Source organism: Toxorhynchites rutilus, chromosome 2 (assembly GCF_029784135.1).
Source record: "Toxorhynchites rutilus septentrionalis strain SRP chromosome 2, ASM2978413v1, whole genome shotgun sequence".
Lineage (NCBI taxonomy): Eukaryota > Metazoa > Arthropoda > Insecta > Diptera > Culicidae > Toxorhynchites > Toxorhynchites rutilus.
This window is the reverse complement of record NC_073745.1, coordinates 147,848,879-147,868,059: the sequence shown is the minus strand read 5'-3', so window position 1 is coordinate 147,868,059 and position 19,181 is coordinate 147,848,879. Positions and strand designations below refer to the sequence as shown.

At 38.8% G+C, this 19,181-nt stretch overlaps 2 protein-coding genes across 2 annotated transcripts; both read left to right on the top strand.

Annotated features, from left to right (window-relative positions):
* The first annotated feature begins 360 nt into the window (after window positions 1-360).
* LOC129766223 (uncharacterized) lies at window positions 361-2,199 on the top strand. The gene has a single exon (XM_055766736.1). It carries the CDS (start codon window positions 361-363, stop codon window positions 2,197-2,199), a length of 1,839 nt encoding a protein of 612 aa, XP_055622711.1.
* A 362-nt stretch (window positions 2,200-2,561) lies between these two features.
* LOC129766222 (uncharacterized) lies at window positions 2,562-3,740 on the top strand. Its single transcript, XM_055766735.1, has one exon. It carries the CDS (start codon window positions 2,562-2,564, stop codon window positions 3,738-3,740), a length of 1,179 nt encoding a protein of 392 aa, XP_055622710.1.
* Window positions 3,741-19,181: the final 15,441 nt, after the last annotated feature.

The following is a 19,181-nucleotide window of genomic DNA, read 5'->3' as shown; positions in this document are numbered from 1 at the left end:
GGACAAACAGCAACCAGGGTAAATCAACGCATTTATGCTACCGTCAAGTCGAGAGTTTCGAATTTTTCCCGTGAGTTGAACTTCCTCGTACTACCTCGAGTGACAGTCAACTTACCCACGGCCAATGTAAATACAATTGGGTGGAAGATACCAGAAGGGGTAGAGTTGGCCGATCCTTCCTTCTGTATATCTAAGAGCGTGGATGTCGTTCTAGGGATCGAATCCTTCTTTGACTACTTCGAGACAGGTCGTAGAATCAGCTTAGGAGAGAATTTGCCATCGCTGAATGAGTCGGTCTTTGGATGGATTGTCTGTGGTGGACTGTCCGTAGTAAATCATCCCTTACGCATAAATTGCAATATGTCTACGGCTGAAAAATTGGAGGAGCTTGTGGCCCGATTTTGGTCCTGTGAGGAGGTTGGGACAAGCAAAGGGTTTTCACCGGAGGAGACACGGTGCGAGTTGTTTTATGCAAATACGGTACGGCGAGAGACAGATGGGCGGTTTACTGTTTCGCTACCGAGAAATGGAGACGTTTTGGCGCAGTTAGGCGAGTCGAGGGACATCGCTTTGCGACGGCTTCATGGGACCGAACGACGGTTAGCCAGGGATGACGGATTACGGGAACAGTATATCGCGTTTATGTCGGAGTATCAGCAGCTTGGACACATGCGGAAGGTAGTTGGTGAGGAAATTAATCCATGTCAGCGTTGTTACCTGCCACATCACCCAGTCATCAAGGAGGCAAGCACAACGACTATGGTTAGGGTGGTGTTCGATGCCTCCTGCAAAACGAAATCCGGAAAATCATTAAATGATTGCCTCTTGGTGGGCCCAATAATACAGGATGACTTGAGGTCCATTATTCTACGTTGTCGAATCAAGCAAATCATGCTGGTTGCGGACGTGGAAAAGATGTTCCGCCAAATCAATGTACACCAAGAAGATCGGTCACTACAATGCATCCTTTGGCGCGAATCACCGTCCGAAGAGGTATCAGTCTACGAACTAAACACGGTGACGTATGGAACCAAATCAGCTCCGTTTCTTGCCACGAGAACGCTGAAACAGCTAGCAATGGAGGAGGAACAACGATTTCCCATCGCAGCAAGAGCCGCTAGCGAGGACACGTATATGGATGACGTGTTAACAGGTACTGATGACGTTGAAGAAGCGTTGCGACTGAGATTCGAACTGGAAAAGAAGATGGAAAGTGGAGGTTTTCGATTGAGAAAGTGGGCGTCAAATCACCCAGATGTTCTAAGAGATGTTCCTGAGAGTTACTTGGCAATTCCCGACTCAACGGGCATAGTTTTGGACGCTTATCCTTCTGTGAAGACATTGGGTCTAATATGGATACCTAAAAAGGATGTTTTCAAATTTCATTTCACTATACCTCCGGTGGAACATAGCGAGGTTCTTACGAAACGGCTTATTTTATCCCGAATTGCTACTCTTTTTGACCCAGAAGGGGATATTGGTCCAGTAATTACAACTGCCAAAATATGTATGCAATCCTTATGGACATTGACCGATCAAGGTGGAAATCGGTTGGACTGGGATCAGCCACTGCCTCCCACAGTGTGCGAAAACTGGAAAAAATATCAACAACAACTCCCTTTGCTGAACGACATTGAATTCGATCGATGTGTTGTCATACCAAATGCAGTGGATTTCCAAATTCACTGCTTTTCTGATGCGTCGCAGAAGGCATATGGTGCCTGCATTTATTTGCGTAGTCGAGATGAGGAAAACAACGCTCTAATACGTTTGTTGACTTCTAGGTCCAAGGTTGCCCCTCTCAGAGTGCAGACAATCCCCAGACTCGAGCTTTGCGGTGTACTTTTCGGTATTGAGCTCTTCAAAAGGGTACAGCATGCACTCAAAATACAAGCAGACGCATTCTTTTGGACAGACTCTACCTGCGTCCTCCGATGGCTTCAATCACCTCCGGCAACATGGGTTACATTCATTGCAAATCGGGTTTCCAAGATACAGTTGGCTACAGAAGATTTTCACTGGCGACACGTTCCCGGGATCGACAACCCCGCTGACTTAATATCCAGGGGACTCATGCCTAGCGAGATTCGCGACAACAGCTTATGGTGGAAAGGTCCAAGCTGGTTGGCTATGGACCAAGAAAATTGGCCATCCCTACCGAATCATATGCCAGACGATGAAGGGAGAGAGGAAATGTAGCAACAGCGATAGCTTGCCCGTATGCAGATTTCAACGAAACGTTTTTTGCAAGATTCAACTATTACACGCAGTTGATACGGAGCACTGCGATATACCGAAGGTTCATAAGGCTACTCCAGAAAAAGGAGTCAAAGGGCGCTGGTTTTCTAACTACATCTGAACTGCGAGAAGCAGAATCAACGCTTGTGCGGTGCGTTCAGCGAGAGACGTTCGCACAGGAGCTCAAGGCGCTCAGAAATGGAAAGTTAGTCCACGGAAAATCCCCTCTACGTTGGTTTAATCCGTTTATTGATAAGGATCAAGTTCTACGAGTCGGCGGAAGGCTCAAACACTCTGCGGAGTCAGAGCAAACGAAGCACCCAATGGTTCTTCCAGCTAAACATAGGTTTACACGGCTACTGCTTCGTCATTACCACGAGAAATTACTGCATGCGGGTCCTCAGTTGTTACTAGGAACCTGTCGTCTTCGTTTTTGGCCATTAGGTGGCAGAAGTGTAGTGAGACACATAATACACCAATACCGAACGTGCTTCCGGGTTAAACCACGAGCCACTCAACAACTGATGGGTGAACTACCCTCGCCACGCGTTACAGCAGCGCGGCCTTTCCAAAAATCGGGCGTCGATTACTTCGGACCCGTTTATATTCGACCAGGGCCACGACGAACAGCGGTCAAGGCATACGTAGCCTTGTTTGTGTGTCTTTGCACCAAAGCGGTGCACCTGGAGTTGGCATCAGATTTGTCTACGGAGCGTTTCCTGCAGGCGTTACGAAGGTTCATTGGTTGCAGAGGTCGGTGCACTGATATCTACTCCGACAACGGCACCAATTTTGTCGGAGCCCGAAATCAGCTGAAAGAGCTTTTAGTCAAGCTGAAAGACCGTAATCACCATGAAATTATACAAAAGGAGTGCTCTGCTGAGGGCATCAATTGGCACTTCAACCCCCCTAGTGCGCCCCACTTTGGCGGACTGTGGGAAGCAGCCGTTCGCAGTGCAAAATTTCATCTCCTGCGGGTGATTGGAAATCATCCTGTGTCCATCGAAGACATGCAGACACTATTAGTGCAAGCAGAAGCATGCCTCAACTCACGGCCGATGACAGTTTTATCGGACAATCCCAACGATCTGGAGCCATTGACTCCAGCACATTTTCTGATTGGAGCCTCCATACAGCAGCTTCCAGATCAGGACTTCCAAACGATTCCAGTGAATAGGCTCAAGCACTGGCAACTAGTTCAACGTCGTCTGCAAGATTTCTGGCGCAGATGGCATCGGGAATACCTCAGCCAACTTCAAGGGCGATCGAAACGGTGGCGTGCCTCCGTAAACATCGAGATCGGAAAACTTGTAGTCCTTTGTGACGAGAATCAACCTCCAACCCGTTGGAAGATGGCCCGAATCCAGGAGCTACATCCAGGCACCGACGGGGTGGTCCGGGTGGTCACCGTCAAGACGGCAACAGGGTTGCTGAAGCGTCCAGTGGAGAAGATCTGTATCCTGCCAGATCCAGATAACGAGAAGGAAGTCATAATCAAATAAATAAACCAGTCATTACCCTTCCCTTCCTATCCCAATCGAAGAGGAATTCTTTTATTCTTTTTTTAGAAATACGGCTATTTCTGGGTGGGCCAGGATGTCTGCAAGTACATATACCCAGCTTAGCGAAGAATCCGGCCCTGAACGAGTAGATATATCTCATCATCCAAACTACGTAACGCAATAGGAGAGAGATGACCACAATCATCGCACAATCATCAACTGCCGCTAATTCGCATTAGCAGCAGTGAGATCGATCGGAGAGAGATAAAAATCCTCGGCTAATCTCAACGAGAAAAACATCGCAAAACCCAATCGATAGGTCCTGGAGAACTCGTATCGAACGATAGAGTTGAGTTGACTTAGCACCGCCAAACCAACCACACGGAACCCAGGACCCAGGCTCACAGAACAATTTTGTATATTGTTAATTATTCTTTGTTGTAAATAGTTTCTAAATGTTAAATGTAAAATTAAATGTTAACTGTAAAAATAAAAAGTGTGTGAGTTCTATGTAAAACTGTGCAGCAATAAAAAGTGTGTGAATCTCTAAAATTGCGGAAGAGTCCTTTTATCAATCCCCATCTATGTGAGGGAGAAGCCACCGGAATATCGAAGGAAGGACCCACAACTCCCCCACACATATTTTGTATTCCGTTGTTTGGGGGGGTAAAGTGGTCAGTGGAGGATTAATACTGACAATGTTCTGTTTTCAAAAGCTGATATACCTTATCACCTTCTGCTTCTATAGGGTTCCCTTTTGTGTTTTTGACCCAGGAAAGATATGCCACCCCAACCAAAACCAAGCCTCATCATGAAAAACGTTATGTGTTTCCTACTATGTTTTTGTACGTATGAGAAAATTTCAATTACAACTCTAGGTGAATAGGCCTAGCTCATTTCATACATATACCTACTATTTCAATAATGATTTAAACAAATTTGGCCAAGAAAACACGCATAAATCTATCTCTTCATGCGTAATATGTGCGAGTGGTCACTTTACCTCCTCACTAAATAAAATGATTTTCAACTTTTTTTGAACCCCCTCACTTTATCAGCTCTTAACTATTCTAGTTATGAATATTTTTTCTCCGTTCAAGTTTTGTTTTATTGTTAAAAGATAGATGAACAAATAATGATATAATGGATAGAAAAAATATTCTTTGTTTTATTTTTACGGAGCTCTAAAAAACGTTCGAAATTCTAGTGTCTCTACACTAGAATACCCCCTTAATGCATACGTTGAGACGGCAAATATTCCACAGGGAACGATAACGCCATTCAAGAAGGAAGACATATATGGGGAATATAAAATTAGGCTAGCGAGTAGCTAAGATATGCGATATGATTCGAAGACATTTTTTCGTACCAGACATTTGAAAAAATCTCCTGGCATTCCTGATGGCGAGACTATTATAGCTGGTTGTGTTTCCAATATGCATTCTGGAATCCACACAACAACCTCTTGCAATTTTGTTTTTGTTTGAAAGCTGAGACTTTTATCGTGTCACTAAAAAATACTGGAAGGTATGTAGTATCGGATTTGTGTCACATTTTTATTGGATGAAACATAGGACTTAATATTAGTGTATCTAATTTTTAATTTTTTACTTATCTACTTAGAACCGACCCCTGCCCGAATAATTAAATATCTTCGATGTAGCACTCCGATCCATTCATAGTTGCCAACATTCCAGTTTTTCCTGGATATTTCCAGTTTTTTAAGCATGCCAGCGAAACAGCCAAATGAAAAAATCTTCAGTTTTTTTTTTAATTTTTTACTGTTCAATCCAGCTTTTTTTATCTTTTTGTATTCAATTTTCAAGTTTTTACTCCTTTTTTATTAATAATCATATTATTTTCTCCCATTTATAGGAATCCTACTCCGCTCCACTCACACCGAAAACCTTTTATGACGCTCATTGTCTTTCTCTCTGCCGCATTCCTCAGCAACCGTTCAACGGATGTTTTCAGAATACAAAATTTGCCATGGTTACTAATCTTCCAGACATCCAGACCAGTGTTGCCACATTTTCATCAGTACCAGAGGGGTTAAAAATCTTTCTCATCTGTACTTTTCGTCCAAAAATCTGTACCATCGAAAATATTCGCTGTAGAGAAAAAAAAGTGTTTAATTTGCATTCAAAAGTACTCATTTATTTATTTCAAATACTACATTTACATTTGCGAGTCATTCGTGTGTTTGATGATATATAACATAGCTTTTTCTGAATCTAGATTACATACGATCATTTATTAAAATTTTCAAGATGTTTAATCAAATCTTTTGATCTCAAAATAGCGTTTATCGTATTTTTTGCTGAGCCGATTTCCAAACTTATTTTTGTTCTGATTATATTCAGGAAAAATTGCTCGACAGTTGCCGAAGAGTGAGGCATAATGAGAACGCCAAAAACATAATGGCATAATGAGAAAGCCAAAAACGATTGAAATCTGGCCTTAACTCAACTTTCATCGTTATAAATTTCAAAACCGAACTGAAATTCCACTGGAATATACAAAATTATTAATTGAAACTAAAAAAATAGATCTCTAACAAAAATTTTATTCTAATTTTATCTAAATTTTACATTATTGGCAGAAAATTACCAATATTTCTTATTAAATTTAAACTTGCCGAGTGTAAGGCTTGAGTTCCAAAATTTCCTATGATACCTCGAATTCATAAGACCTTTTTGTGCTATTATAAATATAGGTATACTAGTTGACTCGGCAAACTTCGTCCCGCCAAAAATTTGTTTTTTGTTATCAATACCTTGAAACATTCACGTTTTCTTACTATGAGCAAGTCCATGGGTCCAACCGCAGAACTGTTCATTGATTGATCTTCTATTTGACCCCGTTGAATTTAGCTTTCACCCTAAAATTCCTAGTATTTCTAACAAAATTCATCATTATAATATCAGACTGTTTTCAGACACAATTCTCGTTCAAGATTTTTCAACCTCTTTCGAATAACATGTTTCTCCGTTACATGGAATAAATGTTATATACAGAAAATATGATAGAATAAAGACAGCCCTAAATCGGACAATTCCCTCCTCCAGTTCTGCTCTTATCAACACATCCGGCGATCCTTTTTTTGGTATAGATAGAAGAAGATATAGGAGTGCGTTTCATCACATTAAAATCCATTCCCAGTTTCGAACAAAGATCAATTTCGCTAGTGCAAACATCAAATGGACTAACAGCACTTGTCACTATGCAATTGTAGAACATATGGGAATTTAATTTTCCGAATTTTCCCTTTTTCCTTCAGAGTTTTCCGAAAATTTTCAATTGTCATGTTTGGTTGGAATATTTTTGGTTGAAATATGTGTAATATTTTTATGGGACCCCCTCTTCATTCCAGAGGAGGGAGGGGTATAGAAATTATAGAAACATTTATTATACTCAAAAACCCTCACATCCCGAATTGTGCTTGATTAGTTCTCGCGTTATGCAGAAGTTTGTGTTTCGTTTGTATGGCAACCCCTTAGAGAAGGGGGGAAGCAGTGTATTCACCATAGAAAACTTTCGTGCCCCGTAAAACCTTCACATACCAAATTTGGTTTCATTTGCATGATTAATTCTCGAGTAATTCAGAAATTTGTGTTTCATTTGTATGGCAACCCCCCTCCCCCCTCTCAGAGAAGGGGGTGGAGTGTCTAACCACCATAGAAACATTTATTACACCCTAAAGCTTCCACATGCCAAATTTCGTTCCATTTGCCAGATTAATTCCCGAGTTATACAAAAATTTGTGTTTCATTTGTATGGCAGAAACTTCCACCCCTCACAACGCACCCCCCCCCCCCCCGATTTATTCCCGAGTTATACAGAAATTTGTGTTTCATTTGTATGGCAGTTACAACCCCCCCCCCTCCCCTCAGAGAGGGAGTGGAGTGTCTAACCACCATAGAAACTTTTATTACATCCTAAAACTTCCACATGCCAAATTTCGTTCCATTTGTTTGATTAATTCTCGAGTTATACAGAAATTTGTGTTTCATTTGTATGACAGACCCCCCCCCACCCCCTTAGAGAGGGGGGAGGGGTCTGGAAATATCATAAGAACCTTCCCCGATTCCAAGAACCCCTACATACCAATTTTGACGTCGATCGGTTCAGTAGTTTCCGAGTCCATAAGAATCAGACAGACAGACAGACAGAAATCCATTTATATATATATATATATATATATATATATATATATATATATATATATATATATATATATATATATATATATATATATATATATATATATATATATAGATATGTCCCTCAATAAATGCTCAAGAGATTTGCTAACAAGCACAACTAGCACACAAATCCAGCGTATGATATGTAATAATTGACAACTACTACAACCAAATCCTATAGATCTGGGCAATCGATTTTTATCAAGCGCATTGCCGAATTTGAAACACCCATTATCACGGTCGCACCGTTTGAAGCGAATCCTTTCTGAAGATCCTTGTAAGGAATTCCGTTCTTATGAAACTGATCGATTATTGTAATGTAAATGTTATTGGAATCAACAGCACCAAGCGATACTTCGGCGTAAAAGTCGTCATGTACCTGAATGCTACCTTGTTCGAATGCAAGAAATTTCACACGAGGAAAAAATCTGTACCAATTTGATAACAGGGAGAACTGTTTGGGATATTAGTTTTCTGCTAGCTTTTGTTTATTAGTTTCATCGATTCATACATGCTGCTGTTAAGAATTTCTTTGACGTTGGTCTACGTTATTGATTTCTATGCTGGGGGTTATTTCACAAAACTTTAAAATTGAGATATGTAAAGTTACACAGTATACCATTTGACGGGGAATCTATTCAGCAATTTATTTGAGTAAAATACACAATATTGCTGAAGTTGATAAATTTTACCTGTTGAATATGAACGTTTTTGTTCTCATTTCATTTGCTGCTCGCATTCTGCCACAACGCCAAAAAATAATTTGAATACATCACGGAATGGCATTTGCAAAAATGTAGAAAAAAAACCTACGTTATATCATCGTCGAAACGGCAGAACAACCACTATGAGCTTGGCCTTACATAACAAATAGGCTACAGAAATTAGGGAAATTGCTTCATTTATGCGGCAAGTATGTACTGAATCGCGGCAAGTATGTACTGTCGATGGTAACAAATTCAACGGACTTCTCAGGCAAGAAATCACCCCCTTTATGTGTCCGAAATTGATGGAAATTGATGGTTTATTCACTGGAAGGACCGTAAACAATTCGTGGAAGATTGTTCTTATGATCTTATCCAGGTAACCTAATTTGTGAATTTTGTATGATGAAGATGTTGTTGCCGCACCATATAACACAAAATCCCACGAGCGGTCAAATATACTGTTATTATCTGAAACAGACCTAGTGACCATTCTATCCTGGATTCCTGGACACTTGTAATACTAACCTCGAGCCAACCGCGAGTAATCGGTTACATATTACTAACATAGATAATAAGAAAAATTGTCAAAGTATTGAACTCCCGGCCCCGTGAGGCTAACGGCATATGATAAAAATTGATAAAAATATATATTTTGGAAAAAAATAAAAAATCTGAAACAGACTGAGCGACCAAGAGTTGATTGAAACCAGCCGGGTCTGAACTGGAAACGAATCTGGAGAAACAGTTCTACAAAAAGTCTGACGTCGAGCCAGCGTAGTTACCTTTGCCTTCTAGTGAATGAGAAAACAGAAAATCGAAGATAATGCACATCAGGTACCAGGCACCAGAGGTAAGAATTTTCAGTACGGGACTTTTTGTAAAATTGCATGTATAATCAGCATACGCGTACATTACGAAAATCTGATCTGTACAAAATGTGTATTGTTGATGGAAAAACATTGCCATCGGCTTGATTTTTGAAAAAATAAAGTTTTTTTCAAAATCAAATCGCTTTTTCCACAAATTTAAATCGCTGTTTCCACAACCGATTGGCGTTCATCCATCAAAGTATGCAAGAATCTGTTTCCAATTATTTTCTCCATCATGCTGCCGTTGAGCGAAGCATCAGGAAGCATCAGGAAGCATCAGGAAGAAGAATTCACACACTTTCTCAACTTTGTAGCAGGCGTCGAGCAGGTTAACGTAGTTGAGAACCCGAATGTAATAATTATGGACAGCACCGATTTTTTCGAATTCAAAATGCAATTGAAACCATCCGTGTTAAATAACATAAAGCCGTCCGAAATTCTCCGAAGTAAAACAGATACAGTTTACGCGAGGATGTTTTGAGTTTTGTTGCAAGATGCGTTTCGTTTCGTTTGGAGCATTTAGAAGACTGCAGCTGTTCACCAAATCCGTCATTTACCCTTCAATCAACACTCAGCTTTCAATTTATCCGAAAGAGGAATTGAACAGACGAGGAAAGTAAACATCGTCAAGAAGCTTTGTCCCTTGATGCCTGGAGAAAAAAGACACTACATATTTGGGAATCCTTGTAATCAACAATTAAATTGATGAGTTTGAACTGTTTAGTTCTAATCTTTATGAGCTATATGTGAGTACAGCAATACACTTCAAACTAGGATAAACTTTACTTTAAGATGAGTTTGATTTTATGAATTTAAAATACGTGGTTTTGTGAGCTTCTTAGTACATGATTTGTAATTCTGAAACAAAATTGCTATTATAAAAGTAACATTATATGGGGATGGACTGTTTGAGATTGAAATATTTGGCATGACAAGCTTTTTTTTTTTACAAGAAAGAAGGCATGTGACTTTTATTATGCTAAACGTTCATTACGGAAGATGTTGTCATGTGAAATTTGCTGTCCCTGCTAGGATTGGGCGATCTTGGATCGATTTTCAGAAGATCGATCTTTTCCATTCCTATTTCCGATTTTTTGGACCAATCTTTTTCACTCGAGAAAATCGAGAGAATCGATCTTTTGCTTTCGATTTTTTCGATCTTATTTTTTTTTCTCCAAAATATATATTTTATTAAGGCACATGTGGCGTTAGCCTGACGGGGCCGGGAGTCCAATATTAAATGTTAGATTTCGATCTTTTCGTAGATTTGGTGTTCAGTATACATCGATTTCAATCTCACCAAAGACCACCTATATTTTTTTTTCAAAATATGTTGTTTTTTCAAAAATGTGGATCGCATCTTCTACGATTTACTTCCGTGCAAATGCTGACAGAGACAGAACTGAGGGGATGTACTGTAAACAGTGGCTCATAGGATCACCGAACTAGATGTTAACATCAATTCCAGGCGTAGTCTTGTTTGTTTGAACCGGCTTCGACAGGCAGACATGGCATATGGCGCGATTGGCTTATGGGATCGTTGTCAGCTGAGTTCTGGACGGATACCAGTTGTTGAGTTTCTAATAATACTTTTTCAATTAATGTATTAATGTATTAAAACGACTCCTTGACGGCACAAGACGAATGCCCTGGAACATGTGTATTTTTCTGAACTTTAGCTTGCATGCTGCTGAACAAAACAGAATGTTTTTGATGTTTGAATATAAATATGAAATTTGCATTCCCCATTTGAAAAAAAACGACACTCCTATAGAATAAGGAGATAAATTTGATAAAAAAGGATTTCGATTTCTCAAAGATCGATTCGGCAAAGATCGATTCTTTGGTACCGATTTAATCAGTGGATCGATCCCTACGCCGTTTGGAAAATCGATTCGTCAAGATCGATCTTTTTATAAAGATCGCCCAATCCTAGTCCCTGCCCGTCTATCAGAACAGATCAAAAAATCACATCGCATCACTATCAAATTACGTTACATCATAGGGGAAATGGCGTTTGCGCCACATCACAGTGGAAATGGCGCTTGCGCCACTCCGTTTTCAAGCTTTTACGGGGTCATTTTTTCACATTTCTGTAAATTTTCACAATTGTTTGGACGGATTTGGTATTCTTTATCGATCTATAACAAAAAACGTAAAATGTCAATGTTGACGCTTGCGTCACTTTGCGAGATTACGGCAGTAAAGACCCATATTGTCAGCACTTCCGGACGCAAATTGAGACACTAATGCATGAATTTTCTGAGTGTCCCAGATAATGAGAGCATGGAGGCGCATGCAACAAAAGTACAGTACTCAATGGGTGGCAGAGACTAACGTTTTATGAACTCCTCCGGCCGGTACTGGGCAACGTAGCATCAGAACAAAAAAAAAATGAAAATTTAACGCTTTTTATCAAATACACAAGTTATATTAATAACAATCATGAAATTGATGTCAACGAACTTGATTTCTATTTGAGTTTAAACAACTAATCATGTATAAAAATCTGTGATGTAAATACTGCTAATAAATAAACTATATTTCAACGAAAAAAAAAGAAATGTTCAAGATTATTTGCCGAAGTAAATAGACTAGATCTGGTAGAGAAGATACTTCCTTTTAATATGATGTCATCATAGACATTATTTGAAGCTGTCTTGGAGAAGCTAGTCATTAATTTTTCATCATGAAATGTATCTGTTGTTGCATCGTGCAGATATTTAAAGTATTCAAACAAAAATCGCAACTTAAAGCGCAGATAATGAAAACGTTAAAAATTAAGACATACAGAAAATCCAGACTGTTTGTTCTTCAACAGCTAAACTTTGTTGAATAACACTTGGCAACCTCGATGCGAGGTATTCTAGCTTCTAAAAATTATGTAGCTATGCATGAAAGGGTTGGTTAGAATGACACAAAATGTTAAAAAAAAGTATAATATATAATATTATCAAAATAATTAAGAAGTAAGCTTCACTCTGCAGATAATGATTTGTGGAACCCTTCGAATATCGTTAGCCTGTAATATTCAATGATACTAACGGCCACCTGATCCCATGTTTGAACATACTCAATTAGAAGGGTTGTCCAATGAAATCCTAGACATTTACGATGATGAATGTGGATAGTTTGCAATTATACCTTGAAACTATCAGATAAAGGATGAAGGAATACTAACTGATCTACGAAAAACTAAACGTCGAAATCTTTCCTTAGTAATAACTAAAATAGATAACAATTGTATTAGTACAGTTTTGTAAAATAAGTTATCATCCTACATACAGGGAAACTTCGATATAACGTACCCTCGTTATAACGTACCCTCGATATAACGTCACTCGATATAACGTACATTTTACCTCGATATAACGTACACATTTCCAAAGTGTGGAAGAACATTTTTTTCAATACTTTTTTTCTGATAGAACAATGAATTATCCATATTGTGATGCTAAAACAAGTTTTGTGCCTTCAATCAATTCCGAAATACAGCTGGTTTTGTGATTCCAAATGAATCAAGCTTTAATCAACAGTACGAAGGGAAATATCATGAGAAAGGCTGGCTTCGTCTTCTGATAAAAGTTATTCATTTACTTTACTAAAACAGCAACACAATAATGTATTATAGACTACGTTTGTGAGTACTTTATTATACTTCGATATAACGTACAATTCGATACAACGCCCAATTTTGAAAGTGAAATGTACGTTATATCGAAGTTTACCTGTTTAAAGTTTTCCCACGATGATAACTGAAGTAGTAGAAATACTCTTTCCTTTCTGTCTTTCAGTTCTAAGTGTGAATAGTTTGTACATCAAAATACTCACTATAAGCATAAAAGAAATAAAAGTAGCAGCTCAATAGGAAAACAGCATCGATCCTAGGTCTGACACTGTCTACTTTACCGTCTTGCTGGGTGAACGGCACATGATGTAGGAGTAGAGGAAGTGACAAATTCATAAGTATAGCACTTTTTGTGCACCGAACAGTGCTTCTTCCAGAATAAGGAGCTCTCATTTCTATTTCTAATGTGGATCGCATCTTCTACGATTTACTTCCGTGCAAATGCTGACAGAGACAGAACTGAGGGGATGTACTGTAAACAGTGGCTCATAGGATCACCGAACTAGATGTTAACATCAATTCCAGGCGTAGTCTTGTTTGTTTGAACCGGCTTCGACAGGCAGACATGGCATATGGCGCGATTGGCTTATGGGATCGTTGTCAGCTGAGTTCTGGACGGATACCAGTTGTTGAGTTTCTAATAATACTTTTTCAATTAATGTATTAATGTATTAAAACGACTCCTTGACGGCACAAGACGAATGCCCTGGAACATGTGTATTTTTCTGAACTTTAGCTTGCATGCTGCTGAACAAAACAGAATGTTTTTGATGTTTGAATATAAATATGAAATTTGCATTCCCCATTTGAAAAAAAACGACACTCCTATAGAATAAGGAGATAAATTTGATAAAAAAGGATTTCGATTTCTCAAAGATCGATTCGGCAAAGATCGATTCTTTGGTACCGATTTAATCAGTGGATCGATCCCTACGCCGTTTGGAAAATCGATTCGTCAAGATCGATCTTTTTATAAAGATCGCCCAATCCTAGTCCCTGCCCGTCTATCAGAACAGATCAAAAAATCACATCGCATCACTATCAAATTACGTTACATCATAGGGGAAATGGCGTTTGCGCCACATCACAGTGGAAATGGCGCTTGCGCCACTCCGTTTTCAAGCTTTTACGGGGTCATTTTTTCACATTTCTGTAAATTTTCACAATTGTTTGGACGGATTTGGTATTCTTTATCGATCTATAACAAAAAACGTAAAATGTCAATGTTGACGCTTGCGTCACTTTGCGAGATTACGGCAGTAAAGACCCATATTGTCAGCACTTCCGGACGCAAATTGAGACACTAATGCATGAATTTTCTGAGTGTCCCAGATAATGAGAGCATGGAGGCGCATGCAACAAAAGTACAGTACTCAATGGGTGGCAGAGACTAACGTTTTATGAACTCCTCCGGCCGGTACTGGGCAACGTAGCATCAGAACAAAAAAAAAATGAAAATTTAACGCTTTTTATCAAATACACAAGTTATATTAATAACAATCATGAAATTGATGTCAACGAACTTGATTTCTATTTGAGTTTAAACAACTAATCATGTATAAAAATCTGTGATGTAAATACTGCTAATAAATAAACTATATTTCAACGAAAAAAAAAGAAATGTTCAAGATTATTTGCCGAAGTAAATAGACTAGATCTGGTAGAGAAGATACTTCCTTTTAATATGATGTCATCATAGACATTATTTGAAGCTGTCTTGGAGAAGCTAGTCATTAATTTTTCATCATGAAATGTATCTGTTGTTGCATCGTGCAGATATTTAAAGTATTCAAACAAAAATCGCAACTTAAAGCGCAGATAATGAAAACGTTAAAAATTAAGACATACAGAAAATCCAGACTGTTTGTTCTTCAACAGCTAAACTTTGTTGAATAACACTTGGCAACCTCGATGCGAGGTATTCTAGCTTCTAAAAATTATGTAGCTATGCATGAAAGGGTTGGTTAGAATGACACAAAATGTTAAAAAAAAGTATAATATATAATATTATCAAAATAATTAAGAAGTAAGCTTCACTCTGCAGATAATGATTTGTGGAACCCTTCGAATATCGTTAGCCTGTAATATTCAATGATACTAACGGCCACCTGATCCCATGTTTGAACATACTCAATTAGAAGGGTTGTCCAATGAAATCCTAGACATTTACGATGATGAATGTGGATAGTTTGCAATTATACCTTGAAACTATCAGATAAAGGATGAAGGAATACTAACTGATCTACGAAAAACTAAACGTCGAAATCTTTCCTTAGTAATAACTAAAATAGATAACAATTGTATTAGTACAGTTTTGTAAAATAAGTTATCATCCTACATACAGGGAAACTTCGATATAACGTACCCTCGTTATAACGTACCCTCGATATAACGTCACTCGATATAACGTACATTTTACCTCGATATAACGTACACATTTCCAAAGTGTGGAAGAACATTTTTTTCAATACTTTTTTTCTGATAGAACAATGAATTATCCATATTGTGATGCTAAAACAAGTTTTGTGCCTTCAATCAATTCCGAAATACAGCTGGTTTTGTGATTCCAAATGAATCAAGCTTTAATCAACAGTACGAAGGGAAATATCATGAGAAAGGCTGGCTTCGTCTTCTGATAAAAGTTATTCATTTACTTTACTAAAACAGCAACACAATAATGTATTATAGACTACGTTTGTGAGTACTTTATTATACTTCGATATAACGTACAATTCGATACAACGCCCAATTTTGAAAGTGAAATGTACGTTATATCGAAGTTTACCTGTTTAAAGTTTTCCCACGATGATAACTGAAGTAGTAGAAATACTCTTTCCTTTCTGTCTTTCAGTTCTAAGTGTGAATAGTTTGTACATCAAAATACTCACTATAAGCATAAAAGAAATAAAAGTAGCAGCTCAATAGGAAAACAGCATCGATCCTAGGTCTGACACTGTCTACTTTACCGTCTTGCTGGGTGAACGGCACATGATGTAGGAGTAGAGGAAGTGACAAATTCATAAGTATAGCACTTTTTGTGCACCGAACAGTGCTTCTTCCAGAATAAGGAGCTCTCATTTCTATTTGCATAATTGAATTAGACACGCTACATTAGCAAGTTGTGTAGAGTATCAATATTATATTTTCATTTTTGTCGCTCCTAGCCTAGGATAGTCGAAGAAATAGCTCGCCGAGCTCCATTCGGCTATCAACTCCTTAGCGTACCGAAACCCGCTGACTAGGAAATTGGATTTCCTCCCTAGGAAAAAATTAATTCAAGCTGCTGTCCGTTTTGGCACCAATGGCGATGGTGGGAGGGAAGGAGTCATTCTACGTCACCTGCACCGTTCCAGCCGAGCACTTGAGAACTTTGTTTGTGTGGGCGGGAGATAGAACCTTAAAGTGTGGAAGCACTTATTACGGTCCCCTCCCCGGCCCGTCAAGAAATGCCCATCAGACAGGATGATGATGGTGATTTGCAGAATGCTTCGGTACCAACAGAGAATGAAAAAAATGAGCAGAAATTTGCCCAGCTTCATCTACTGGCTAAACTTTGGCAGACTGTGTGAATGCATGGGAAACTTTTTAATATGAATATCTTTTTACGAGTTTCGATATTATGAAATTCTCTCCCGACTCGCTCTCTATTTTTATGGCACAAAGTGTACTTAGATTTTATTGGTGCGTCCATTTGCGCTAATTGGCTCATTCTGACCGGTCGCTATGGAGACTTGAAGTGAATTTCATCTCATCGTCGGCTACATTTTTTCGATGCTACTGGATGTAATGAAAGTTGAATTTTCAATAAAGGAAAAAGCTTGAATCTCACACATCTATCATTGATACATTTAATCAAACAGAGAGACGCAAGCTGGGAACGTTCCAATTTGTTTTGTTTTGTGAACAAATTATCGACAGAAATTGCTGCCATAAACTGCACGGCATGATACGTTAATCAATAGGGAAAAGTGCCGCTATCAAAAACCAGACTTTTCTAAACGCGTCATTATCCCATCAAAATCGTGATACCACACAAATAGTAATTTATCATTTTATATTGCATAACACGATTTCGTGCTCAACTCGAATCTCGCGGCCGTCGTAAATCATATAACAGCCGACCGAAAGTGGAATTAAATAATTGCACTTTTTCCCGCTAACAAAATCTCTTTCGGTGATAGGCCCCTCCTGGGGAGGTATCCTCCAATACATCGATCGATCGATTGATCCGTCGTCTAGACTCCGATTCATGCCCAGCAGTGATATAAAACTTTAATAGAACCTTCTGCACGAGGAAACCCTCCGAGAGGTTGGACAAACTCCAACAGGGCGCATCGAAATTCAATTTATTGCGCTTTTACTCGTCCCTCGCCCCGTTGCACTCCCCTCCTCAGTCCGGGAGCTATCATAAATCGAATGACGCATTAGCTCTCCCGGCCGGCCGAATCCACAAAGGAGCCACTTCTCATTAGTTTCTTTTTAATCGCTAGCTTTTTGGCCGCCTCTGCGGTTGTGCTTCGTGCGATCGTTTTCTGCGGATCCGCGGAACCTTCCCGAAGAGCGCCAATGGCATGATTCATAAAGACGACAGCAGAGGAGCACATCGAACCGATCACGACAAAGTCTGTGGGGCAATTCTTTTTTTACGATAGTGCTTCTCGGAAAAGTAAACGTTAAATTGTCCATTTAGCTAATTCTGTTGTAATGACAGATATTAATCGACGGTAATAAAATTCCGGAACTCCGGCTCCGAACACAGGCCACGCGAAACTCCCATCCAGAGGCTCACATTGTGTGGGGAGTATCAACGGTCGGAATGCGTTATGGATTTGGTGTTATTAATTGTTATTGCTTTAGTTTGGTTAACCTTTTCGCGGTGCGGCGGCTAATTCGATGATAGGTATTAATGACGGTTGCGCGAGTAGCGAAATAACCGTCCGGAAATGGGGAAGATGTTAGTCATGGGACAAACGTGTGTTGACAGAGGATGATACACTGTGCGGAATGTTCAGCAATCGACAATTTATTGCTTTTGTCGGACAACTTTTGTTACTCACACGTTACTCATACACTTGACTATTTTTCCAATTACTTTATTTTCATGTCATCTCCAATCTCGTTAATTGTTATCGTGTGCTCAGCAAATGTGACCCTGATCTGGATTGTCTCTAATTCATCATAAATGGAACTATAAACGAAATCGTGATCAATGAATGCTTGCTTCCCCACTCACTAAAATCACATGCATCTGCTCTTGCGATTTGTAAATGTCGCATATTTCCTCATCCATTCATAACTAACATTATCATCATGAGAGACATTTCTGGGGTGAAGGGTCACATTAACGAAGCTTCATCATTGGATGAGTGACAGCAAATGTTTATTTGACGTGAGTGGAGGGTAATGATGTAAATGAAAACATGATACGATTCATATTGATATTTAGGGATTTAGTTTCGGCTTGAATGGCATTGGAACTACGACATCTATTCAGATTATTATGTTTCTACATTAGTGATTCTTTCAATCAACGTAAAGGCCCCTAAACAAAAACCTTGTTTCATGAAAGAAATCATGTTCAAAACAAGTCGGTTGATGAATAAAATATTGATTGAACTCTTATGAACATTTGTTCTGTGAGATATAATTCCATATATTATATATTGAATGGCGTTAACGTTCCCTATGGAACTTTTTCCATATATGCAATTTTTTATTATTACATTTGTGTAGAACACTAACTCTCATTATACAGCCATTCCATGCCAAGCCGATATAGTGGTTCTCAGATTTTCGTGAAAAGTAGAAGTTTTGTTTCCTATTGAAAAATATTAGACCCGCATTTTTTTAATTTTTTTATTAGGGTGCGCATTTTCATTTTGAGGTGGTCCGAAAAATCAACTTTTTCCTCATTTTCCAAAAATACATTTTCTTCAAAAACTAATGACTTTAGAACTACTGCACCGATTCAGATGATCGACATCAAATTAAAGCCAATTAGTTATTCCTTTTTAGAAAATTGGATTTTGTGT